The sequence below is a fragment of the Bombus huntii genome, chromosome 2 (genome assembly GCF_024542735.1).
Source record: "Bombus huntii isolate Logan2020A chromosome 2, iyBomHunt1.1, whole genome shotgun sequence".
Taxonomy (NCBI): domain Eukaryota; kingdom Metazoa; phylum Arthropoda; class Insecta; order Hymenoptera; family Apidae; genus Bombus; species Bombus huntii.
Window position 1 is genome coordinate 1660471 of NC_066239.1, and position 26644 is coordinate 1687114.

General features: G+C 38.6%; 1 protein-coding gene and 2 long non-coding RNA genes across 9 annotated transcripts in view; 2 read left to right on the forward strand and 1 right to left on the reverse strand.

Annotated features, from left to right (window-relative positions):
- Nucleotides 1–26644, reverse strand: part of LOC126875939 (uncharacterized) — a 174079-nt gene that overhangs the window by 2021 nt on the left and 145414 nt on the right. For all 3 annotated transcript variants that reach the window (XM_050638869.1, XM_050638868.1, XM_050638870.1), the window contains exons 4-5: nucleotides 2315–2530; nucleotides 77–237 (exon numbers count right to left, since the gene is read on the reverse strand). In XM_050638869.1, the coding sequence (XP_050494826.1) occupies nucleotides 77–237; nucleotides 2315–2530 (377 nt within the window). The remainder of the gene's footprint in view (nucleotides 1–76; nucleotides 238–2314; nucleotides 2531–26644) is intronic.
- Nucleotides 3713–4704, forward strand: LOC126876195 (uncharacterized). Its single transcript, XR_007693995.1, has 2 exons — nucleotides 3713–3992; nucleotides 4365–4704. It is a non-coding gene; the product is annotated as an uncharacterized LOC126876195 (long non-coding RNA).
- LOC126876145 (uncharacterized) lies at nucleotides 5580–11656 on the forward strand. Of its 5 annotated transcripts, none has more exons than XR_007693963.1 (4): nucleotides 5580–6053; nucleotides 6417–6899; nucleotides 7581–8361; nucleotides 8485–9311. It is a non-coding gene; the product is annotated as an uncharacterized LOC126876145 (long non-coding RNA). The 5 variants fall into 5 exon arrangements; XR_007693967.1 differs by having other exon boundaries at nucleotides 5582–6053; nucleotides 6588–6899; XR_007693978.1 differs by lacking the exon at nucleotides 5580–6053 and adding an exon at nucleotides 9356–11656 and having other exon boundaries at nucleotides 6060–6899; nucleotides 8485–9209.

A 26644-nucleotide genomic window follows, 5' to 3' on the forward strand; every position in this document is an offset into this window, starting at 1 on the left:
ATATGTCTCTCCCGATAATCTGCTATTTAGCAAAGCATTATCGTAATTGCTATTATGTCAAATGGATGCAGCCCACCTGCGATCTCTATTGGAAGAAACAGACTCCTGATCAGTGTCTCCAAAGAAACGCAAATTTTTTTGTACAGAGACACGTTCGGGTGCGGATGAAGCTTCCTCGTCCTCAGTTCCGGTGGTTAAGATTTCGCTTTCCGGTATCCTAGGCTTCTTATCCACTGTCTGAAACAATCAAATTAATGCAAACATCATTAACGTAGTCGCAGGATTATTCCGCTGAAACAGACAACAAGAAAGAAACTATTTTGTAACTATGGACAATAAAAAAAAAGTGGTTCAAGTAAATGTTATTCGGGTGGATAAACCCTATGCTGATAATAAAAAATTAATACAATCTTTCATTTAAACAAATCTAGGCGTCTCTTTTTCCCTCTAAAAGTCGTCTCAAACAAATGGTCAGTCAAATTGGTTAAAAATTTAGCCTCGCCTGTACCATTTAATCAGAGCAAAAATGAAGTCAATATCTTCATTAGTTTCTGAGAAAACAATTTATAACACTATATTTTTGTTACCTCGAATAACAAGAAAAACAAACACTGCCTTATTTAATTAAAAAAATAAAAACACGGATTTATTCCATTGATTCAAAATGATATATGTAATTCTTCGCGATAACTAAAGAAATTCATGTCAAGCCAAAGTCGGAAATAATAGAGCTTTTTAAAGAGCAATATAAAAATGGTGCGAAATGGGAAAGAAATAAGATTATAATTCGTTGACAAACGAACGAAGAAGAGCAAAAAAGAATGTGTGCAAAGAACAGAATAATTCGATATGCTTTACATTATACGAAATATAATAAAGCCTGGTAGAAAGATATATTCTTTACACGAACGAGAAAAATACTGGCGTCTCGCTTGTTTCCAATGTTTCCATCCGTGGCGCCCTCATGAGTCATGATCTCCCTGGTCCATCGACTCATCCTCTATAGATTATCGTCTACGGTAAGATTCACGCGCACGCAATCATCTCGAACGGCAATAGCCGCAGAGAGACGGCCAGGCGCGGCCTATCGAAGCGGTCAGAGAGAATCGAAATCGGTGCCTGACAGAGATTATTCCGCGGACGATGGTTAAAGCTAGGCAGCCCCCTGATCGGCACTTAATCTCACGATTAAATTAAACCACAGAGCGCAGAGTTAGTTAAGCATTTAATCAAACAGGTAATTGGAGGTTGTACCGGCCTAATGGCTCCGCTCCGTAGCGACCTTTACCGACTGATGAATGCACCAACTTGCTCAGTCGGCTCGCCGCGAACTCGATAACCGGACACACGATCCATCCGCTCGTTATCAGATGCAACTTGTAAAAATCATATACTCTTAGCTTCTGAGTCTCTCAACGTAAAAAACAGCCCGACTTCTTGTCGATTCGATAGGAGTTTGTATCCCTGTCATTGTAGGGGGGGGGGGGGGGGGGGGGATGTGTAATGTTGAAGAAAAAATTGGCGGTGGGATATTTGATATCTGGAAATCTCGAAAGCGAAAACTTTTGTTCTGTTTTTGTGATTCGAAACTCTTGAAACCTATGTAAATAATAATTTGTATAAATAACTTACGAGAATATTGTGACTCTATGGTTTTATTTTTATTTAACTGATAATACACCAATTGAGTTTCTAATCATTTAGCGTTCGAAAGAATTGAAAAAGCTAATTTCTTTTAATCGGAATTTTTCGGAAAGAATATTTTTTAAATTAGTTAGTCGGACGAATTAGAATTACAAGATACTGATAAATTAAGAACAAATATTTTACAGGTTCATATGTAACATTGTCGATAATAAACAGTTTGATATCTTTAAAGCATCACGAGCATGGAAGAGATGCCTCTTAAGGATAAAGATATTATCAGCTGATTAGGAGCTCTTTAATTTTCGATGCAAACGTGTCGCGTCACTGTGGAGGTGTTCATCGTGATATTATGCATACAACATAGCTGGGAACCTCGGAATCCCATTCTCTACTGTAATGTCGCCCACTTATTACCAATTTTGGAAACGGTCTCGTGGAATACGTTCGCGGAATTTGATTACTTTGGAGAACCGTTTCGGATGAATGATGTCATAAACCGGAATACTTTATGCCGTGTCCCCTTGATCATTTGTATCTTTTCCAAGTCGAAACGTTCATAAATCGTGGGGCAGATTTATAAGATATCTCATTACTTCTTATGAACTTCTTTAGGAATTTTGATTTAATTGTTAGAATATGACGTGATCTCATAAGGACTGAAACTTACTTTAATGTTCGACTTGTTCTTCCTTGACAGAGACTTGAACCAGCCCTTTCTCTCAGCTTCTTGTCCCTGATTCTCTCTGGTAAGGGTGTTGCTTGACTCGCAAAAGGATTCCTCTTCTCTGGTGAGTGTACCCGTAGATCTTGACAGCCTTGTCGGTCTGGGCGGGCTGGGACTGCCGCTGGGAGTGGATAAGCGTCTTCGTTGGCTGTACTCTTCCTGCAAAGAAATATCGAAAATATACTTTCATGCACCGGCCTCCAGGAATTCGCACATTTTTCAGAGTATATAGACGATTACTATACTGTCAAGTGGATAATATGATTTATATTAAAATCGTTGTACAGCTGATCATTCTAATCTATATATAGATACATTACTTCCTCGTATAGAGTTTATTAATGATTGAAAATATAAACAAAACACAATCTGTTCATCGAAGAATTTAAAATAAACTGAAAGTAGGACTTTTTCTAACAATATCCATAATCATTCGGCGATTGAAGCGAGGAATGAACGAGAGAATGAATTTCCTCTTTCGAGCATACATATATACGCGAAGCGCTAAGATCTTTGATGCAACAGTAGCCAATTGAAAAGAACACAGCAAATGGAACCCACGACGAAGATAATTCGATCGGAGGTGAATCGCGTGGGTGGTATAACTTAATTCGACGATTGGTAGCTGGAAATCCCAAGTTTTCTTCCCCTTCAATTTATCGCTCCACTTTGTTCAAGGAATTTAAACTTAAAGTAACTCAAGATAACGAACACTATACTTGCATAGAAGATAAAGAAGAACAGTATCATGAAGTTTCGATCTTTCGGTCTTAAGAATTCAAACTAAACAAATTAAATCGACATAACGAAAGAGTTAATTCTTTTTTAATGGTTCCATTGTTTCGATTTTCATTTTGTCTAATAAATTTGACTGTTAAATCTGGATAAAGAGTAACGGATTGGTAACAGGTTAAAAGTATGGCGCCATCAAATGTTAATTATTGGATTATCAAAAAATTCAAATTTAAAAAAGATTATCTCTTTAATCAAATCCTTAATCCTTAGCAGAATACTGTGAATGTGATATACATGTCGTATTTTGTTATTTTGAAGTTAATAATATTGATATTAGATTGAACTGTAAGTTATTTGCTATTAATTATTATTGCCTGTCCTTAATATTTTGATATTATAACGAAAATATTTTCTAAATTATAAGAAAGGCAGAGAATGTAACTTTTCAATTGCAATGTGGATTCGAAAAAATTCAGTAATGTAAACTGAGTAAAAAGAAATTACAAATATAACGTTACGTTAACACATTAACCTCAATAGCAAATAAAAGAAAATAGTAGTTTCATAAGAAGTAAAGAGAAAAAAGAAATTTGATAATCGAATACCGATCATCGAGTTTCAGCGTTCCATTCCGTTAGTTGAGATCTGGTTCGTATGCATATAACTCGAAGAAACGCGGGTAGACGCGTGTCCGTTTCATTCTCGGCGACGTCTACGTCGTCATTATTATTATCATGTTTTGCATCACCACCATCATCAACGCTGCCACCTCCGTCATTTACCCTCGCTCTCTCGCATGCATAACACACCGGCCACGGACAGCTTCGGGCGTTTTATCGCAACTCTGCCTGTTTATTCATCGATACTCTGCAAAAGAGCCACTATGGTAAGCATGTATAAGAGCGTCTAGCCATGCTGTATCTATTGTTCCTGTTCCAAGGAAATGTTGCTCCTCGCATAGGAACATAATTTTCACCGAAGAAAAATATGTTGCGATTCTCCAGCTGATATCCTTAGCTTAGACTAATCATATTCAACCGTCTTTAAAATTGCATAATCTGGTTCGTTTACGCAAGCTTGATGCTCTATTACTTTTACTATGATTTTAATATTGTATATAGTATGATGAATATTTTTAAGACGAAGAATTAACTGTTATTCCACGAAGTACTAGTTATCAATGGAAATGGATATGGAAATATCAATTATTTTTATAATATGTAATTGTACCACCATTTAAATTTCTTATTTGTTACAGAACAGAAACCTTGGTTCCCTTAAGTGTGCATATATCAGTTTATTGATTGAGAAATTTCATCCTTAGACAGTATTGTCTTAACTACGTAGTTAAATTTAAGAGATGATTCCATCTAAGACATGAACCAAAATTCGTTTTGTGAGGATATTAAATATTCGTCAATATATATTCAAGAATGAAACTCTTCTTTTTCAAGTTTTCTTTAAATGTGGATTTCACAGTACCTGGGGTGCGATGTCCCCATTATCTGTACTAAACTGTACTAACTATAAACCAAATCGTAAACTGTGAAATGTAAACCAAAATCTGTACTAAAGATTAGATATTTTTTGGTTTCTTATATTTGCATTTATATTGTAGTGAATGTAGTAGATATAAGAAGAACTCCCAAAAGCATATAACTTCCAAAAGTACGTTAAGAAATAAAAATCGTTCGTTATACGTGAGTAAATATGAAAGAACAAAACATGCACTAGGCACGTTCCTAGATCCTCGGTCATCTAGTAACTATGTCTGTACTGGTTATATATTTGAGGCAGAAGGGGGCGCCGTACGCTGTGTTCGCGGCGCGTACGGCGCGAAGGACCGCAAGCTACGATCAACCAGCAGTGCATGCGTTACCAGCGCAGCGGACCTTTCGATACGCAATATAATAACATATCGCGCGTACGCGGCCGCGGCTCGTACCCACCGCATAAACTCTTAAATGACTCGCAATGAATAGCCCATATCGCGGAATCATCTGCATAGTACAAGTACGGCGCACTTCCCTCGTACTCTCCATATATACGAGCAACAATATCCCGTGTGCTTCCCATAACGAGTCGTGCTATGGATCAACCGATGCGACGCGACGGTTCGACCGACCGACGACGAGTCTCGGGGACGGTTACGGCGACGGCCACGACTATGAGAGAAGAAGAAGAGGAGGAAAAAGGAGAAAGAAGAAAAGAGCAAGGGTTCTGTACCCTACGGACATTGTGACCCACGCACCGTCCTGCTAACTCTTATAGTACCGCATGCTGCTCTTCCTCCTCTCCCGTTTTTCTTCCCGCTCCGTTCATTCTTCTTTGCTTTCGTCTGCTTATCGACCTTCCTCTCTCCAGCTTCATCGCAGAACGCGTTATGCCCGGCTACTCCCTCGCAGGGACTGGCGTGGGCCGTCAAAGATTGACCTAGGTCTGGGTTCTGCGCCTGTGCATAGCGCGTCATCCACCTCGCGGTCCTGTGCACGCGCGTGCTGCTTACTTGCACGCACCAACGCTTCCCAACCTGTCCTACATCCCTCTAATGCGCACGCGCTCGAACCTCTTGTTCGTATGTGAGGTTGTTTCGCGCATATACGTAGGCATGCGTGTATATGGTGACACAATCCCGCATGCATATGCATCGACGTAAGGCTGTTCTATTCTGTTTCCAATCATATGCCTGTATCCTTCATGCGTGTAGGTGCGTATTTAAACGTGTGTTACAATAGCGTTGCAAAGGCGAGTGGACGAACGAGGCCTGTTTATCCTTGACGCATAACTCTGCAACATTAAACCGACTGTCGTGGGTCAGCGTAGATTACGCATAAATCCAAAGGAGAAGCTATTTACGACGTCAACCGACACCCATTTTAACCCTATGGATTTTTCCATTTCTTTTTTCGACCCACTTGCTTTTGGACGGATAAAAGAATTTGTTAAGGTAGGGTAATTTTATCTTACGAAAAACAAAACAAGCGGTGACATTTGATAACGTGTGAATTCTATTGAATTCGATCGGTTTCCATGTGACCTACATTTGTGCACTCCCGAAAACCCTATAGCCAAAAAATTGGTTACATGGCTATATTCCGTAGAATCCATTTAATGTCGCAAAGTTTTAATAGTTTATAGTGTTAAAAATTTCTAATTATTTAATTTCTTTTTAATTGTATAATAACTGTACAAACATCATAGGTCATCAGCTTACATGGCGTTTATGCGATTAATCGTGTTTCATATACTTCGATCTGACGTAAAATTGACACGAACATCCACTAAATTCTCTCAATTGTTTCCTTGGCAGTATGCCAAATGGCGGGAAACATGTAAGAGCAATCAACTCCATCTATGTAACGAGAGCGAAGTCTCCTTTTTGTTGCGTTTTTCTGCCCTCTATCAAGATGCGTGGCCCCGGTATAAATCGACAGAGTTCGAGAGCCGCAAAAAGCATGCATCTTAAATAGAATGTATGCAGGTTGAAATCGAGGTGACCGCGCGCCGGATCTCATAGTCTTGACGTTTCTTTTTTGGAATCGACGGATGATGTGCCACGGGATTATAGCGTGCGTGTAAAACCGAGAGTCGAGAGTGACTGGTGAAGAAGAGTTTAGGGGAATTGAACGCGAGCAAGGGAAGTGCGAAAAGGGAGGCGACGTTGGAGCGAGAAACAAGAAAAGAAGAAACGAAATACGACGAAGGGGAACATTGAGGAGCGGGGAAGAAAATAGGGCGCGCACCGTATAATGTTGGCGCGAGAAAAAGTATAATGAGAGGGAATCTCGCCGCTGTAAGTACAAAGGAATATTATAGTAAGATCTGTAACGTGCAAAGCCGCAAAATAAACGAAGTACGCGTAATGGGGTATCGGCTCTGTCGTCTCCCCTGTGGTGCACCTTTAGCTGCCACGCATGCGTGTTACACTCCGTGTGTAAGGGATACAGAGGGAGCCAGTCAGGCCTGCGCAAACAGACCAATAAGAGCAATGCGCGGTAGCAAGGGAAATGAACTAGAAAAGCGAAAGAACAAGCAGAGAAAAGCCGCGAGACACGATACAAGAAACGTCGATATTGGATACTTCGTCGGTAGAGAATAGGATATGATTGTTGTACATTTAACGTTTTCTAAGTTTGCTACTTTAAATTACGATTCTTCCTTGGTACGGTTATTATTTTAAACGATGTACGTATTGTTACTTTAATTAAACAAATAACAGTTTATGTTATTAATGGTTTGGCTTCGTTTAACTATTATACTTTCGAATATGGAAGAGGAAGTATAGCTTGATATAAGTCGCAGAATGGACTGAATGAAATTGATATTTCAGATTCTGTTCATTTAGTTCATTTCGAAAGATCTCTTAGGAAACTAGCGAACTCATATAAAATCAACACAGTTTTACGAATATGAATTTTAATTTTTGTGCAATCAACGCACAAGCATGATATGCATCTGTGTCCCAATTTCACAGGTCGGCTGTTTGAAACGCATTAATCGTGACTCAGGAATAAAAACAAAAAGAGGAGCGGAGAAAAAACAGACGGGTCGATCCCTCGAAGCATGATGCGCACTTGTAAGGTTCTTGTTCTTACGAACAGCGCAAGGTCGTCCGCTTCAGCGTTGCGGAGCAGTGTCATGGTGGCAACGCCAGCGCGAGGTTTCTAGGAGGCTGGAGGAGAAGAACGAGCATTGCGCGCTAGTAGAAAACCGGACGCACACTTTTGCGCCCGTGTTGCACGGACGAGCGACCACCACTGCTGCCATTAATAACCGAAGGACCACGCCGCTAGACGGCAGGATAGTGGTGGTACGGTTTACTTTCTTTGGAATAACAATTCTTAGAGAGTGTATCCTCCCGTTGATACACTTGCCCGCCTGTCAATGGGGGCGCTACATACCATGGGAAAGTCTTAAGTTCTTCGAGATCATTTCAAGACTATTCGAGCGAATCGGCCGGAACCGCCCACGGATGGGTTGGCACCCTGCCCTGCCCGTGCATGTTCTCATCTACACGTTTCGCATACACGTACGCGTTACGATCATACCTCCCCTTGCGCGCTCGCGCAATGATGAAATGACACTGGCCTAGCCTAGGAAGCGAACGGGCAATGCTATCGAGCTTTGGCGGCTCGTCTAGAGAATTGATGTTTGCTTCTTCTGTTATTTTGTTACAATATAAAAAGGAAAAAAAAGTAGTTGGAACTTTTATGAGAATCAAAAGGCAATGGCATGGGTTTGATTTAAGGAAACGGGTACGAATATTATACCATGTATAAGTTAGCCATGTTATGCAAAAAAATTAATTTTGTCGTTTGCCACAATGTTTTACACAATATTTTTTATTTCATGTCTTTGGTGGTGCATCATCAAAATAGCACATGACGCGTTATCAGGTAAAGTGATATTGGCCATGTCGAGTACAGATTGTCGATTCATTTGGATACCCGTTGCAAATGTATAGCGGACTCTTTTATGCACGCCGCGTCTTCACACCCATTACGAACGCGAATATCACCTTCTATTGTAGGAGGATGAGCTGTCGAAGCTCTACCTCTTTTTTTCTTCACGATGGTAAAGAGATAATATCGAGTACATTTTCTACCGTGTCATGATAAATAAACGTTGGCTCTTGCCTTTCGGGTTGGCAGCGTTGTTGCGGTAAGAATGTTGTTAGGTATTTCATTAAATACTAGTCCGATTAATTTTAATATGCTACGACTACAAAGAATTAAATAGATTCCTTCATAGATTATTCGAAATAGTAAAACGACTATATTAGTCATTTTAATTCTGTCTAGCCTAAAATATTCTTACCACCATTGTAAACACTTGAAAGTAATCTTATTTTTAGTATGTATACTGTTTTTCAACTTGCAAAACAGGTTCTCACAGGCGTATCGTGCCGTGGATTTAATATTATATGTGCGATGCACAATGCACGAGCAAACAGCGTGCACAAACGGTACAATTGTTAAGACATCGAGCCAAGTTCCTTCGTCACTCTGCGTCGTTAAAGCGATGCCTGATCGAGTCCTCTGCTGGCTCAAGAAAACGATCCATTGTGAACCGTCATGCCGCATGATTCCAGCAATGACAAGCTGTATCCTAATCTACAGTTGATATATTGTAGTCCTGTAAAGTCGAGAAAAGTCTCTTGGAATACTCCATGACATATACAAGCCAAATACTTATTAATCCTCAATATGTTTATTAACTTATTGACTTAACATCATTGGCTATCATTAGGTTATAAGTGGATCTACAACAGTTTACATTAAGTTACTTGACAAGTAAACAATGAGAAGAAGGATGAGAAGGAATTTAAAAGGATATTTCAAAGTTGAGAACAGTAAAGCGGTCTCAAGTTGCTTAAATTCAGGTAACTTGACTAATTTAAACGAGGCTTTACACACAAATAAGATAGGTAGATAACACAGCGGCAGTTAGTCGGGAAAAAGCCCATATCTGGTGAGTATCTGGTCTCATTCGTGCCAATATTACGTTGCAAGCAGGTAGGGTGCCATTTACACACGAGCCAGGTTAGCGATACATATTGGCCAGTCGGTTCGGATCCACCGCTTAGATGCTCTCTATGGGTAGTTACCTGAGGAAAGATGTATCTCCCGGTACCAGGCTAGTACAAATCGACTGGTCTCGACACACGGATTTTAAGCCGAACTCGAACGGAAAGAAGAAGAAGGAGATATAGATAAATAGATAGGGAGAGAAGAATATAAAACGGGGAAAGGGGGATCATGTAAAGAGGACAAGGAGAAGAATAGGCGAAGAAAGAGAGAAAGGGAGGAAACACGGCGCGCAATGCGGCAGGTAGAATCGTATCGGCAAATTGCAATCGACGACCGCCTTGTCGGCAACTCCCCGTGGCAACAGGAAAGCGCTGCCGAGAAAGAGGGAAAACGAAACTGAAAAGGGAGCACGACGAGGACAGAGAGGTTATCTACTATCCTACAAGTGATACGAATATCCGGCATTGTTTAGGTCTTCGGGGCTAAAGAGTTATCGGTCGTTGATCGTTCCAGGAATCACAGCTTGGTATTCTCATTGATACCTCTTCCTTCTTCTTCTTCTTCCTCTTCTTCTGCTTTTCATACGCGTGGGTTGAACCAATCTGGTTGAGGCTGTTGGATGAAGTTAGGTCAGTTTGTACACGTTACCGGAGACGCGAGCATCTCGTTCGAACCATAAACCCGTAACGGGTTTCCACCAAAATAGCAACGAGCTATTATTTCTAGCTTACGAGCACACGATGCGAAGACAACGGTGCTTTCAATTTTTTTTTGATCGTGAACGCGGGATATAGTTATCCCGTGAATCGAGATCAGTAGAATTTATAGCGATGGTGAACGATTTCCTGTACGGTGGAATTTTCTGCGTCCTACTTCTTCGGGTTTTGTGTAGGAATTATGTCACATATGTGACATATTTATTATACTAGTTTGACATATCGTCCAATTTTTCTGCATGTTAGTTTTCAAGACCTAAATAAGTGGATATAGCTGACATGATATTCAGTATTTGCCATTTGATGGATGCGGTATTCAAGTATTTGCGAAGAAGTGAACTGTAGATAATGTTCACTAAACAAAAATACAATTCATAACACGATTGTCGCCTGAAGAAAGCCTGAAAGCGTGACGTTCATTATTAAGCTTGAAAGCTTAAAATCTAATAATTCTAACAGTATCGATCACTATGAATGACTATCATGAATCGCGAAACAGCTAGACAAATCCGTTAAAGTAAGCAAGGAGATGTTTTCGCACGGGGTAAGCAACGAGGCGTGCGAAGATTTGTTAATAGTACAACTATTTCGAGAATCTCGGGATCTCACGGTTGAACCTTTTAACCTCTTATCTATCTCGCCCGACCTCAGGCTGTTATTTGCGAGCGCTTAAAACTCTCTGCCAGTTTAGAAGTTGATGTTGTCTAGCGCTAGAGTTTCTTGCTTTGCCATGCTTCGTTGTTATTGTTACTGTCGCATGTACATCGGCTGTTAGGTATATAAACGATACACCAACGGTAATTCGTATTACTGACTGTGAGAAATCATAACTGGGGAATGGACGAGAGGAAGAAGGCAGCAACGCGTAAAGCCGCGCTCCGCGATTCGTCGTGTCTCGTTCGACCTCTGAAAAAGACGTCAGGAGACGTCTGCCCCCGGGAGGCACGCACCAGCTCCATTGCGTTTTCTTCCTTTCGCTTTTAATCTGCATTCATTTCGACCTTACCTACTAGAAGGTAATCTAATTTCAATCTCTTCCTTTTTGTGCTTCTCGGATTTTCCCCGCGGCTTTGCTTTCTTCGATCTTTCATTTACATTTGACCGTGTATTTATCGGGACATCAATTAGTTCCTTTTTTCATGGTTGAGTTAAATTCTTTTACGTTCCTTGCGTATGTGCAACATTGTATTTTTATAAGTTATTAATTAATTAGACAATTAATGAAGCTATTCTTTCAAGGAGAGCAGTTTTAGAATACAATACGCTGTAGATCAATCCTATGTTTCCAAAATCGCCTTTTTATTTGATTTTCGAGCTAGACATGTTTGTCTTTATCTTTTTTCATGTCTGTAAAATATTGAAAAATAGTCATAAATCGAATTATTTAATTTTATAATATTCATAAGATGGATTATCTAACCTTATGCTTTCATATTAAATATTAAAAAAATAAATAAATATAAAAATAAAGATGCCAATGATTGTTAGTCAATGAAACTACATAGGAATATGTAGTATACATCTGTATTTTAAAAGTACTAAATTTTAAAGAAATATTCCACCTTCTATGGTTTCTAGAGTTACTAGAAAAGTCATCTAAGGGGAAAATACGTGGAAAGGTTCCAATTCAAAACAACTATATTGGCGGTTTACTGTTTATTCAAGAGGCCGTACCGATCGAGTGGAAACGTCCATGTCCCTGACACGAAGCAACAGTAACCCTAGTCGAGGATCTAGATGCGATCGTTACAATGTCGGCTGAGACAGAGTGGCGTGAGTCGCGGTCGCTTGTCGGAATAGATGTTACCGTCAGCCACTACGAGACACCTCAGCGATCACGCAGAACGAAATCGTTTATTTACTGAATGGCAGATTCGCTTATTCATTGCTGCGATTTTTTAAATAATTCAAACATTAGGAGTAAAATTCCGATCGAAGTATCAATGAGATAACTGTAAAGGTTCGAGGGATATTTTTCTAAATGGCATCGATTGATAAGGATGGAAGGCATAAAAGTCATAAAATTCACGAAAATGGACATATATATTATCCTCGTGTGATATTTTATATTGTACGAATCTGCATCTTCCGAGTGCGTGAAGTGCCGAAGTTGAGATTTTATATTTGAGATTCACCATCTCTCTCCATGATATTGATATATGCTAATTACTATCTTGGTCAATGCCCTTTCGAAGTACAGACGTTTCTAGAGGCATGAAAGCCGTTTTCGAAACAACAAACTGTTTCATAGAATTTCATATAAAGATGATAGCTGTCATATGTCTTTCTAGGGGATATACAAGAGCGATCTCGTCGGCAAATGAAAGATAGCTCGCGAGACGATAGCAATCCGCGTCAAGAATAGCTCTCAGCGTGAAAAGGGCTTCCAATTGCTTCCTGGTTGCTCGATAACAGCCTCCACCCTGCCGGAGGACGATAATCCTGGATTAACAACAGGACGTCGAGTATCGATTGTTTATCGTGTGAAAGCCGCTCGTGAACGATCGTCTATTACGTTCGCCATGTTGCACGCCGCCCCGCTTCTGCGAAGGGATGGTCTCTCGAATAACCTTTCTCGGTATCTGCCCTCAGTAATCTCTTTGCAATGAAGTTTCTCTCTCTCTCTCTCTCTCTCTCTCTCTCTGCCTCTCACTCTGTCTCTCTTTTGATCCGGAAATTCACAGAATATCGCTCGTAAACGCGATACATTGCGAGAAAATAGTAATAAAGTCGTCCGTGTCGCGACCTCTTCCGGGGAAGTTTGAAAATTGTAGGAGGCGCAACTGTGTTAGAGGAACCAGTGAAAGAAGGACTCGCAAGCATTATGAGAAGACATCTCGTTTAGATTTACTTGATTCTCTGAGGGAAAGTTTTTTATAAAATAGGAAAATAAGTTGCTCCTGATAAAAGATTAAACTTTTTTTGGTAAATTATTTGATATTGTTTTCTGTTGGATTATAATAACTTCTTCCCAATCAACTAACCATATTACTAAATTCAACAAAACAAATCTCCTTGTCACGTATTATTCCCAGAGTTTTAACCTGTTAACTGCTATAAAAACTTAAGTTTAAGAACCTCACAGAACTTTGGTCTTAAGAACCTCAAACTTCCTTTTCTGAAATCGATTCAAAAACACGAAAGAATCCTAATGCAGTTTGAATTATGTCAAGGACAATGGACGGAACTGTTTCTGTGTATAGATAGCAAGGCGAAAAAATAATGGCACAGTGGAAATCGAAGGAGCGTAGACACAAGAACAGGTGAGAAGAAGAAGAACAAAAAGACGGTTTCAGAGTAAGAAAGAAGTGCAGCAGGGAAGAAAGAGGAAGAGAGATATCCAACCGTTCGGCAGACCACAATAAATAGCCATGGTATCGTGTTGCGAGTAATTGAACGGGGCTTCATCCATGGTGCATTAAGTATTGAAAACGTACTGGATCCGGTGAGACAGCGGAGAAGAGGAGGCCACCAGAGAATGGTCAAGCTCTAAGTATTGGTGGAAGAAGGATGGATGATTCATGTCTGTCCGTTGTTGTCCAAGAGTGTTGTGTGTACGGTAACAGAGCATGGGAAGAGGAATCCGATGAGGAACCTCTGTTGCTGCTGGCGCATAATGGCGCTGTGATCCTAGGCCCCGTATGCTACGTGAGGGCAATACTGTATTGTTATTTGTTGGGTTAGGTACTGGTTGCTCCCAGATCAAGTACCAGCGTGCTTGAGATACAGTCCGTCCTGGTGTATCGGAATAATATCTTGCTCGCTTATTGTTGCCGCTCGTTGCAGATAGATCATTCTATTATCGAGATAGCAGTGCACGCGAGTTGGCTTGCAAGGGACAGCGACTTTGCGATGCTACATCGTGTGCACTGTACACCTCGTGATCGTCTATGTGGGATTTACATGTCAAGGTACGTATAAGATACATCTAAATATATCGTTGTGAAAAAGTTTTGTAGTTTCTACATGTATTTTAGTTTGTGCATAATTTGCGTTTAAGGATTTGAGTGTTTTAACGTCATACTAAACATATTTTTATCTAAACGATGTAAATTAAAGGGAGATATCATAGTGATAGTAAATATATTCATGTAAACAGAATTAAGTCTCCATTGATATTTTAAATGCTCAATAAAAAGCATTAATATTAACTGCTGTTTTCATCAATATTTACCAACTGTATATGGTTCCCCGAGATAAGATCAGAAACAAAAATCAAATTGATGTTTCATTCGGAATTAAAGTATCTTTAATATTTTTATGACTTATGACACTTAGTACGACATTCATTCCCACTTGGCAAAATAAAAGGCACATTTGGTATCGTAACAACCATGTAAGTAGTTCCAAACTTTTGACCACTACTATAAACACTCACGTCCTTCTATACTATAAAAACGCATCTCCTCCGAAGGAGGTGGCTCTCTTCCATCTCATTCCCTCTTTGAACCTCACGCATGTTTCTCTAATTGACTTTCCGCGTATGCGTGGCTAGCTTCCGTGGATGAAATGTTGTCGGTCGATTGAAATGCTTACGGGCCGCTGAACTCGAGCAAATCGAGCACTTGACTTAGAGCACACCAGGCGACTCTTGGTACAGGGGCTGGCTCTCTCTATAGCTGTCGTTCGATCGAGAAAGTGGTTTCACCACAGTCACAGCCACAGCCACAGCCATAGTTACTGGAACACGCACAGCTAGTGGGATCGTTCGTATTGGCTTATTTTAAACGGCAGATTTTTTTATACCGTCGCGAAATCAACGATGGTAGCAGGATTCTAGAATTGGCATCGGGTCTGATGGATACGAATCGTTAAGATGATATCTCCGTGGCGTAGCTTCATTCATGCTGGCTGGGTGATTCGGAGTGTCGTTCGAGTATGTTCATTTGGCTCTCCTCGAATTGCCGATACATCATAGTCCCCACAGCCATTTCGCGATCCGAGATAGCGTCACGTGTTCGTGACAACTGGAAAAAGATAAAAGTGCCATGAAACGGATGCGACATTTTTCTAAGCTTGCACTGCTCGTCGTTCTACGAGATTGTATCGGGATATTTTTCATTCCGGTGAATCGTCGTTCATCGCTCAGCAACGATTCCTCTGATCATCCCTTTTGATGGAGGATTTGTGTTCAGTGTCGTAAATATAAAGTCACTCTGATAAATATTATCAATTGTTGCCATTTAGTAATTTTACGAGCAATAGAGAATATATTATTCTATCTGGTATATTTGTTTTATCATTTTTAATTTAGGATACTGTAGGTTGTATAAGTAAAATCATAGGCTAATTAAATCATAAAACTGAGGAGTTCATAATAAAAGAGGTACTTGTCGAATTCTAAGATCGAATTCTAGATAATAATGTATTCTATTAGTCAGAGACGAGACTCGCAGCACACTGGACTCGGTATTATAAATAATCGTTTATATATGAACTTACTATTAAATGAATATTAAACGAGTTCTACAGAAATAGCCTTTATCGAGGTTCCCCCATTACCATCTGCCAACTTCATAATTTTATTAAATACGGTTCTTCTATGATACATGTAACTACAAATATACTTACAGCAATTACAATATAATGAATATTTTGTTAAAAAAGGTTGAAATGTATTGAACAAAAATTAAAAATGCTAGTTGCATTTTTTTGCGAACTATGGAAGAAGCGAGATATGGAAGAAAATATAAAATTTCTTTTGTAAAAAAATATTTGATTTTGAGTCAACTAGCATAATATGTATAAATCACAAATTAACACGTGCATTGCGTACCGACTTATATGAAATTTCAGCAATTCACATACCTATCGACTAGAGAATCAATTATGAAAAAACATACATCGCTCGACTGAACCTTATAATTTATCTGACATAACGACGCGAGCCTATCCCAAATCTGTATTTTCTTATACGTGTACTTATTCAAACATAGATCCAAATTTCATAGTTATCTCCATATCTTTCCAGTTTCTCCTTCAAACATTCGTCGCGAGTCGAAAAATACAGAGAGAAGAACAGAATCATGCAATTGAGAAAATAAATCCCAAATAGCGCAAATAGTAAAGTTTCAGTTCTACTGCAATCATATTCACTAGCAGAAGAACCTGGCAAATCGTTTTCCCAGCTAATGGGACATTTCGACCATACGTCATTACACGTTGACGATATCGTGCTGCCCCATTTCTCGACTAGCAGGCTCTCCTGACAAGATTGAGAAGCGTTTGGGACCATTAAAGAGACGCACAGGTCGAGAAATGGTATTTATTTCAAGGCTTACGTAACTTTCGTACAAATCGCGTAACAATTCCTCGTCTTATTACACGTATTCGTCAAGAGATACTCTCCGTGTACCGGTGACGAATACTCATCATTCGACGCGCCGTTTCCGATGGCGCAATCGGCCACAAGGTGTCGGCGATTAGATTGAATTGGGTTGCGGCGGCTGAATTGCCTCGTGCGCTTTTCGATCACGGTTTCCACTCGGTAACTGTGAGAAACCGCTAAACTTTCCTCCTTGCCGGCCAACAGGACTCTTGTTTAATTCCGTAATCAACGAGACCAGAAAGTGAAGTCTTATTAAGATTCAAAGCGGCGACTCCTGGCTCTGCGGCGCTCTCGCACGCGGCCCATTTGCATCGTAGATCTTCACCAACGATACATACAACGATGTCTCTTCTCTCTCGCTACGGTCAGTGGCCACCAAAGGGAGAGCTTGCAGTTTTCGAGGACGAGGAAAACAAAGGGACAGAACCGATAGAGGGCAGCATTCGCGCGCTCGATCATCGTGAGGCGATCGAAAACGCGGAATCATTGATCATGGAATTGCCTTTTTCCTATTGGGTCGCGAGTGATTTATTGAGAAGAACGGAGAATGGAATATTATGGAAAATAGTTTCTCCATTCCACGAGTAAAGAAACTTATGTATTTTATCTCCATGCAGAAGAATAAATCGTTGCTTTGCTTTGATAGTGGAACAACTCAAAATATTTCAAATTTGTTTTTATCGAATAAAAGGTCTACAGTATGTTCCTATTTTTATCGTGTAAAACGGTATATTTACAACTCCATCAGTTTTGCGCCAGAAAGAAGAATTATTACTCATGCCGCTATCAACCTGGCCTTAGTTTTACAACACTGGCTCATCTTCAGTTGGTCTGTGACGCTACAGATGGAAGGTGTATCATTTCCGCGAATAATGGCATATCTTGCACTAAGTCATAGTAAGTTACAATGTCGTTGAAATGACTTACGACGATTTCTTTGCGAATTTTAAAACGCTTCTTTCGAATTGTCGTATAAATAAGAATGTCATAAAGGTATTGCAACGTATGAGTATGGTTTTAGAGATGTCTAACAAGTTCGTTTGGGTATACATTTTGTCCAATTCTGTATTTTTAAATGAATTATTCTTTGTTGCAAGTTGAGTTAATAACGCTAAGATCCCTAATTGATGCACCTTGGTATGTAACCAATGAAACAATACACCGCGACCTCAAGATACCCACAGTCAAAGAGGAAATAGCAAAATATAGCGACAGATATAGCAAAAGAGTCAATAAACATCGAAACCCCCTAATCACTGGACTACTTGATACGATGGACCAGATTCGCAGGCTGAAGAGGCACTACCCGCTAGACCTAAACGCCAGATTCAATTAGTTATCTAAATTAAGTAATATTTACTTATTTATAATACTTACGTATAAATTATACTTATCTATAATAAGTATTAACTTATTATAAATAATCAGCCATGTCACTGCGCCACGCCAGAAAAATTACTGAAAATTCTCAACGCGAGAATTGATTGTAATTTTAATAAATAAATAAAAAAAAAAAGTTGAGTTAATACAACGAGTCGATCAGATGTTTAGTTTATACAATGTTACAATGTAATAACGTAATTTTATATTACGTAATACACAATAACGTACAATGCTATATTTTAGATATGATTGATATCGAATCGATATTGAAGATCAGGATAGCTACTATAGTTCGCAATGAGAAGTGTTCGAAAGAATGTTTGCCATTTGTATCCCAAGTTCACATAAAAAAGAATATTTTATCTACATATTGAAAGCATTAAATTTGTTTAAATCATTTGATTTAATTGAATAATTGATGTGTCTTCTTACGTGTTCCTTTCTACTCTAACGCAAAAGAATTTTATGGAATAAATACACACATCGTCTTTCAAACTGAAATCCTACCAGCATAATTATACATCTATTGATATTTCAATCTCACAGAACATCTAAATATCATTTAATCGATGCTTTCTAAATCTTTCACAATCTTCAGCGTGCATTTTGACACGTTCACTCTTCCCATTTCGCCTCACGTTTGACATTAACACTCGAACCCACGTGTGTGTTCATCTATGTTCCCAAAAAGAGTAAAAAATCATCGAACCCGGCTTTGCATCGGTGCACTCTACGAAAGAGATACGAACACCGCACGATGATCGTTAGAGGATCTTCAGGCTTAACTAACTGCGTTCCTTATCTAAATGGCAATAATAATTGGCTGCGAAGCATATCCCGTATCGATACTCGGCTAACGTACGATGCATCGGCATGGGAACAATGCACCGTCAAACTTACAGCGTTTGTTGGAGAAAAGACGTAGTATGGAGATGATAGGTGCAAGGTACGCGTTCCTCAAGCGAAAGGGAGATAATCGGGAATTATCATTCGCGTCTAATCGATAATAGTCCCTGTTTGCTGAGCAACTCTTGTTGACATTGCACTGTATCGTATTATCGAGCTTAAATTGGACGCAAAAGTATATTACCGTTTTAAGGTACATGATACATACACACTTTTTGCCTTTTGATAGAATACAATATAGTTATAAAATTTCGGACGATTTATTCTAAGCGTTAGATACTATTTTATAAATCTAATAATCTAGGAATAGTGAAATTTTGATAGTAGCGGATGTTAATTCAACATCATTCTTAATTCTTCGAAAAACGCGTTATGTTTTTAGTGGAGAAAGACATTAACTCGACATCTAGATTGTCACTCTTGAAAATAACGTAAGTATCGTATTGCATTTATGCGAAAAATAAATTATAATTATATTTATTAAGTTTAAAATGCACGTACGTGTAATTCCGTTATTAGAGAAACTTTTGTTTAAAGCATAACCCAGTTAGCAGGTTAAAATATAATGAACAATAAAAAATGTAAAGAAACAAGGTCGATCATTGGAAACAGTGGAAACATTTCCACGTTTATTTATTTCGTATAATTTTCCCGATAGTTAATCTCCGGAGTTCGATGTAAATCTGTTCTTGGAGCGAGAAAATGAGAAAGAACGATGTACGGAGTCGACGATGGCGGGACGTGCGTTCGCAATAATGCCTTTCATACGTCTTTAGCATCCAGCAAACACGTGCACGCAGTAACCGCAGGTAAGTTGTTGTCCTAGTTTATTTTACGAGGAGGAGCATTCACGTATATGATACGCGTATTAAAGACGAACACTTTGCTTCGGAGTGTCGTATGAAGATTTCCAGGAAACGCTTCGGTATCGCGTATTTACGAAGAGCTGGATACCTTTGAAAAATTATATCAGATGCTCTCGCAGACACAACGTGCGCCTCGTACAAGAGCCGTGTAATTGCTATGCCGGCCACGATTCGCGTTTGACGCAAGAAGCGAGTACATTTTTTACAATTTGCAATGTACTTGATACGAGCAGCTGCTGAGATTTAGTGATTTTATACGGAGCGACAATTTAGTGGAGACAGGGATTTAGTGACTTTTATGATATTCTAGCGTGAAGCTAGTGATCTCGATTAGAAAGTGATATAATTTTATGAAAGTACAAATCCAATAGAAATGATCATATCCGAGTTCAACGATTTCAAAGATGGTTCAGATTATTATAGATTAGACATATAACTATTACATATATTGGAAACATAGTGAAAGTGGATACCCTAAATTTCAGTGAACTTTTATGGAAATTTAGTAGAAATAGGAAATATAATATCCGACGAATTAAATATCATATTAAAGATTTCATGGATATTTAACGGGAATGAAAATTTAAAATTCAATGACAGAACCATAATAAACATATTCGTCATATTCGAGGATCTAGTTGGATCGGTTTTTAGAGATTTAACAATTTCGAATAACGTATGATTGATAGGATTAGATATGACATATATCGAGGCTATAGATATTTTCATATATTTCAACGTACGAGTGAAATTAACGACGATGTTACTATATTTCAAGTCAATTTTCATGCTTCCTATCGGAATGTGATATTCCTATAGGCTTGAATGACGTAAACTGAATGAGATAGCGAGTAGACGATCGGTATTCCAAGCGGGCCGCTAATTAGTAAAACGAATCGCGTAACGTTTGTGCCAATTAGCGCATAGGCAAGCGTAACAATAGTATCGCAATCGTGGCTAGCAAAGTAATCGAGAGACATGCTTCGTTACGTTACAGTTTACAATAACCTGTAACGCTTTATTTTCAAGGAAAAGTGATATTACGTTACCCTATCCACTTAAAATAGCGAGAAATATACGCGGTCATTGGCTTCCGATATTCTATTTCTTTATTCGCATAGAACGCCGTTCCAATGATCACTAGCTTCGCTGTATTTATTATCCGTAATTTTCTAATTTTAATTTATTGACCGGGGATATAATTCGTCATTCAAATAATGTTGGTTGGTAACTGGTGGTACAAGCGGAAAGGGGGTGATTCTATGCGAAAAAAGAAGTCGAAAATATAGAATAAAAATTTTTTTTCTTTTTTAAATTTTTCCATCGAGACAACAATTTACAGTGAGATCCGTTATAACGAGATGTGATAAAGTGCACGCGTACCGAGCGAAAATTCAAAGTCGATTTTCTCGAAAACAAAGCCTCAAACGAAAAATTTTTATTCTATATTTTCTATTCTATATATTCTATATTTTATTATCTTATCAGCTGTAAAACACGTGTTCGTTGTAGCAACACTGAAGACCAGAGTTTTCTTATACCAGAGTATAAGGACAACTTGATGAACATAATGCGTCAATAACTAGTAAATACTCGGCGGGTTCGCTAGCTACGCTCGTAAAGGGCGTATGTGGTAGTAAGATGTCGCGAGTTCGAGACCACTCTTGGGCAAGCCAAGGTGGAAAACCAAATATCATCTTAGAAGTATATACAACGGGCAAGTGGGCCCCCCCCCTTGCCTACTATGTTGTTGTGCTTTCTATGAGTGTTTGGAAAGTACCCCCGGAGAACGGTTTCACTCGTTGCTGAACTACACCTAGGCCCGCCCGTGGGGTTTTAGCCGATAAAAATCCGCCGGATTTCCCCACGTAAAAAAAGGTTTTTTTTTTTTTTTTTAATTTTTCCATCGAGACAACGATCTACAGTGAGATCCGTTATAACGAGATGTGATAAAGTGCACGCGTACCGAGCGAAAATTCAAAGTCGATTTTCTCGAAAACAAAGCCTCAAACGAAAAATTTGTATTGTATATTTTCGACTTCTTTTTTTGCGTAGAATCATCCCCTTTCCGCTTGTACCACCAGTTACCAACCACCCCGTATAATTCTTTTATTTAGACATCTTCTGTTGTTGTTACGTATAGGTAGTAAACCCTTATTAGATTACATTTATATGTATTAGATCATGCCATAAGTTCGTGCCGACTTTTGTGTATACATTTCATGTGTCGATTTATAAACATACGGCGATAAGGGACTAATGCACTTGAGTTTAGCTGATCGAGAACAGGGTAGAGCAGATTTTCGTGGGTATAAGATCGTAATATAGTGAACATAGTGACTTCTAACAGTAAAAAATCATGAGTGATCCATTTTCGACATCTCATGTTATATGAATTTCGGAAAGGAAGTTCTGTAACAATTGCCACGAAAAACATATGTGCTGTTTACGGAGAAAATGCGCTTTCATCTTGCACCTGTAGGAAGTGGTCCCAACGTTTTAGAGCTGGGAATTTCTGTTTAGAAGACGAGGAACGCTCCGGGCGTCCTCCTCAGACAGATGAAGATAAAATTCGGGATCTTGTTGAAAAATCACGAAGTTCGACAGTTTGAGAGATGTCAAATGTTCTGAAAATACCTAAGACAACGATTCATAGGTGTTTAAAAAAAATAACATATATAACCGCTCGAAAAACGGCACGAACTTATGGGATGACCTAATATTTGGGAAATCTAAAGTTGACTTAACTGAAATTGATCGGTCTTTGTTATTAATTTCTAATTTCATAATTATCGAAGCTTTTATGGACGGAACATTAAAGGACGACCCGGTTAACAGGTTAAAGGAGATAAAATATTGTAAAGTTTTGACTTTGTATGTTTAGGAAGAAGCAAATGTATTAATGTTTGCGAACCTCAAAAATATTTGGAAACGCGGTTTAAAGACTATAGAATAAATATTTGCTTTTTCTCGCGTGTTGTTCTATCTTAAAAGCGAAAAAACTTCGTCAGCCGACTTGTACCACTCAGACAGAGTGTATACTTTCCTTTTTGTTCTTCTTTCAGTTGATTCATCGAGTATACCTTTGTAGTAGACAAATATTGGAATTGATCTCGATACTTCTGTGGCTAAACTACACATTTTGCAAATTTGAAAGTTATTGTTCGGAAAGTCACATTTATTCTGTGCAAATGATAACTATATGAAATAGAAAAGAAAACATAGTATAGCAAATATTTTCTTCATTTTATCCTCTCTTTGCACATACCTAAATTTCGATGGCGCATCTCAAAATTTATTCGATACACAAAAAGTCGTCAATAGCAAATCAAAACGTACAATGTACAACCAATTAATCCCATGCATATTCAACCTCTTATTCACCTTCGTACCATCAATCCTAGTAATCCGATCACAAATACCCATTTATCTGCCTAAAAGAAAAAAAAAAAAAAAAGGAGAAAAAAAAACCACATTCCACTTCACTTTGACGAAAGAAAAAGCCACGTGCACATTAACGCTGGTGCACACTGATATCTCAATTTTCATTCAACAGCCACGTTCCAGCGGCCCAGCAGTACGAACGGCGGCATCTCCTGCGCGATCCTTGGCAACCTCGGTTCACGTTAATTATCGTAAAAAGCCACGCGCCTCCGTTCAACCAGCAGGTAGATCGTATTTCCCCAACTGTGTGTAGATCGCGCGTCCTTTTGTCAGCGGGTAGATAACGCAGGGCCCCGTGGTAGCCACTTAACCGTACGATCGATCGCTTCTTCGACCGCGTAGTTTCACCTGGACATCTCTCCTCCTCCTCCTTACTCCCCATGCCTCACCTCCTACGTTCCTATCCCTTCAAGCCCGGGTAATTGAGTTCGGCGAGTGCATGCCGACAAAGTAAACCGTGCCGAGCCATCACCGACGACGTCCTGCGGCCGTTGTGTCTCATAAAGATTACACGGTGCACGAGTTTCCATAAATATTCATGCTTCCATAATTATCCCTCTCCGTCCCGCGCGATCGTTCAGTAACGATCGTTCAATGAGATTCAGATTTACCGACTACGGGAATATCGGACCGATTTTTAGCCATTTCGCATTTATTTCACAGATCTTGAGCATTGTGTTTGTAAATGTCGAAGGGTAACTGGCCTTGCGTTTTGGAAATTATTATTTTACGATCAGGTAAAGTCACTTTTCATTTCAAAGTCTATGTTCTTGCAAAGTCTATTTGTCGTCGATTTCGTTACATTTGGCACTGCGAACTTTTTTTTTTTTTTTTGATGCGGCATTCGCGGGTGCAAGAGTGCACAGAATGAGAGTTCCATATTTTTAATTATATTCAGGGAAATACGGATTTGTACGAAATTATATCGAGAACAGAGTAGGTCGAGTAGGTGTACTACGTACTAAGTAAAAGTTTTAAACTATCTGCTATAACGATTTCGTAATGATAACTACTCATAGTTTTAGGAAATAGTCGTACATGGTGTTACGAGGAGATATCATCGACTATAATGTGACTGCGGATTATGCATTTGTGATAAATAAATGTAAAATATTCAAAGCAAGATGACTTAAAAACAATATAAATAAAACTTATGAAAGAAATTATGAGGTATATATTTATATAAAATTTATAATATTCAGCATTGTATAACATTACATTTATTCTATCCATCGTATACTCAATTTTGTCTGTATGTAAAGAATCTTTTGTTCTATTATTCAGTCGTACGAATCGAAGAATTTGCATAAATTGATCTTTAAGCATTGTGATCGAGAAGAAAACAGGTCCACATTTCTTGGACCATAAATAACAAGCTTTTAATGATTTTGTTTCATATGCTTCTTGAGCATACAAAATTGCAATAAAAGCAAGTAACTCGGTAATTGAAATTGTCCAATCATTTCTTAAAACACGACATACCTCTGCTTCGGTACAAGATTTTATATGTTCCAACATGTTTCTGTTGATTATCAAGTGGAAGACACTGTTTACACTACCTGTCACCACGTTCCTTTTTGTGCGAATAATTGGAAATAGGCTGATTTAGTAAGAGACGACCTATCCACCCAATATTTATTAATTAATTAAATATTGATTATTAAATATGGAACAACTTGGAAGAAATTGGAAATAGACGGTTCTAGTGGTAGACGACCTATCCACCCAATATTTATTAATTAATTAAATATAAATTATTCCAAAATTTGGATGCAGTTCGTGATACAGAAATTGCGGTCGATGGAACAGCTTGGAAGAAATTGGAAATAGACAGTTCTAGTGGTAGACGACCTATTCACCCAATATTTAATTAATTAATAAATTAAAAATAAATTTAATTAATTAATAAATTAAAAATAAGTTTAATTAATTAATAAATTAAAAATAAATTTAATTAATTAATAAATTAAAAATAAATTTAATTAATTAATAAATATTGGGTGAATAGGTCGTCTACCACTAGAACCGTCTATTTCCAATTTCTTCCAAGCTGTTCCATCGACCGCAATTTCTGTATCACGAACTGCACTCAAATTTTGGGATAATTTATATTTTATTAATTAATTAAATATTGGGTGGATAGGTCGTCTACCACTAGAACCGTCTATTTCCAATTTCTTCCAAGTTGTTCCATCGGCCGCAATTTCTGTATCACGAACTGCATTCAAATTTTGGGATAATCTGAGAATGTTTGTGTCATTCTTAGACTCAGTACTCGCATGGGAGATGCATCCTTTTCCTGCTGTGACAAAAATTCCGGAGATCTTCCTATCCGACGATTCCTCTGTTTTTCGCTTTCATCTGATTCGAGAATCTCAAATTCATCCTTGTTTTGAAATTACTTATTTTCATTCTCTTCGTAGCTTGTGTTAGAGCACTCCTCGCTTATATCGACTATTTTTTGCAATGTGTTATCTCCTCTTCTAGACATATTCGAACGCATAAATGACAAGGGCTATTTGTCAAAACGGTGAACAGTTGAATTTCACAATAATAAATTCACAATAATTCGCAACTTCACAATAATATTACTGATGCTCAAAATGCACTAGTATTTTCTTCTCGAGTGTACGGACTAATAATAACTGAAACTTCGAAAACGTCTTCATACTACGACTGCAATTCATACACCGAGTTTTGTTTTTTCTTCTAATGCTTATCCCTTTTCTGCATAAGGATTTTCCAACGTAAATACGTAGGACATAAAATAGTGACGCCGTCTCACCAACTTGAAATGCGAGAAATCAGGTTCGAAGTATCGTCGTTGCATTGTTTACGTTTACTTTTTTCAGGAACTAACTCTTTTATCGCGTTTATATCTATTATAGTGGCAGTGCTTACTTTACGATTGCGTCAAATTGACGCGTATCCGTAGAGACAGGTACATCACACAGAAAACTTCAAAACTAGAAAGCTTCGAAGAAAATGAATTTCGATATACAGGGTGGTTAGTAACTGGTGGTACAAGCGGAAAGGGGGTGATTCTACGCGAAAAAATAAGTCGAAAATATAGAATAAAAATTTTTCGTTTGAGGCTTCGTTTTCGAGAAAATCGACTTTGAATTTTCGCTCGGTACGCGTGCACTTTATCACGTCTCGTTATAACGGATCTCACTGTAGATCGTTGTCTCGATGGAAAAATTAAAAAAAAAAAAAAAAAAAACCTCTTTTTTTACGTGGGGAAATCCGGCGGATTTTTATCGGCTAAAACCCCACGGGCGGGCCTAGGTGTAGTTCAGCAACGAGTGAAACCGTTCTCCGGGGGTACTTCCCAAACACTCAAAGAAAGCACAACAACATTATAG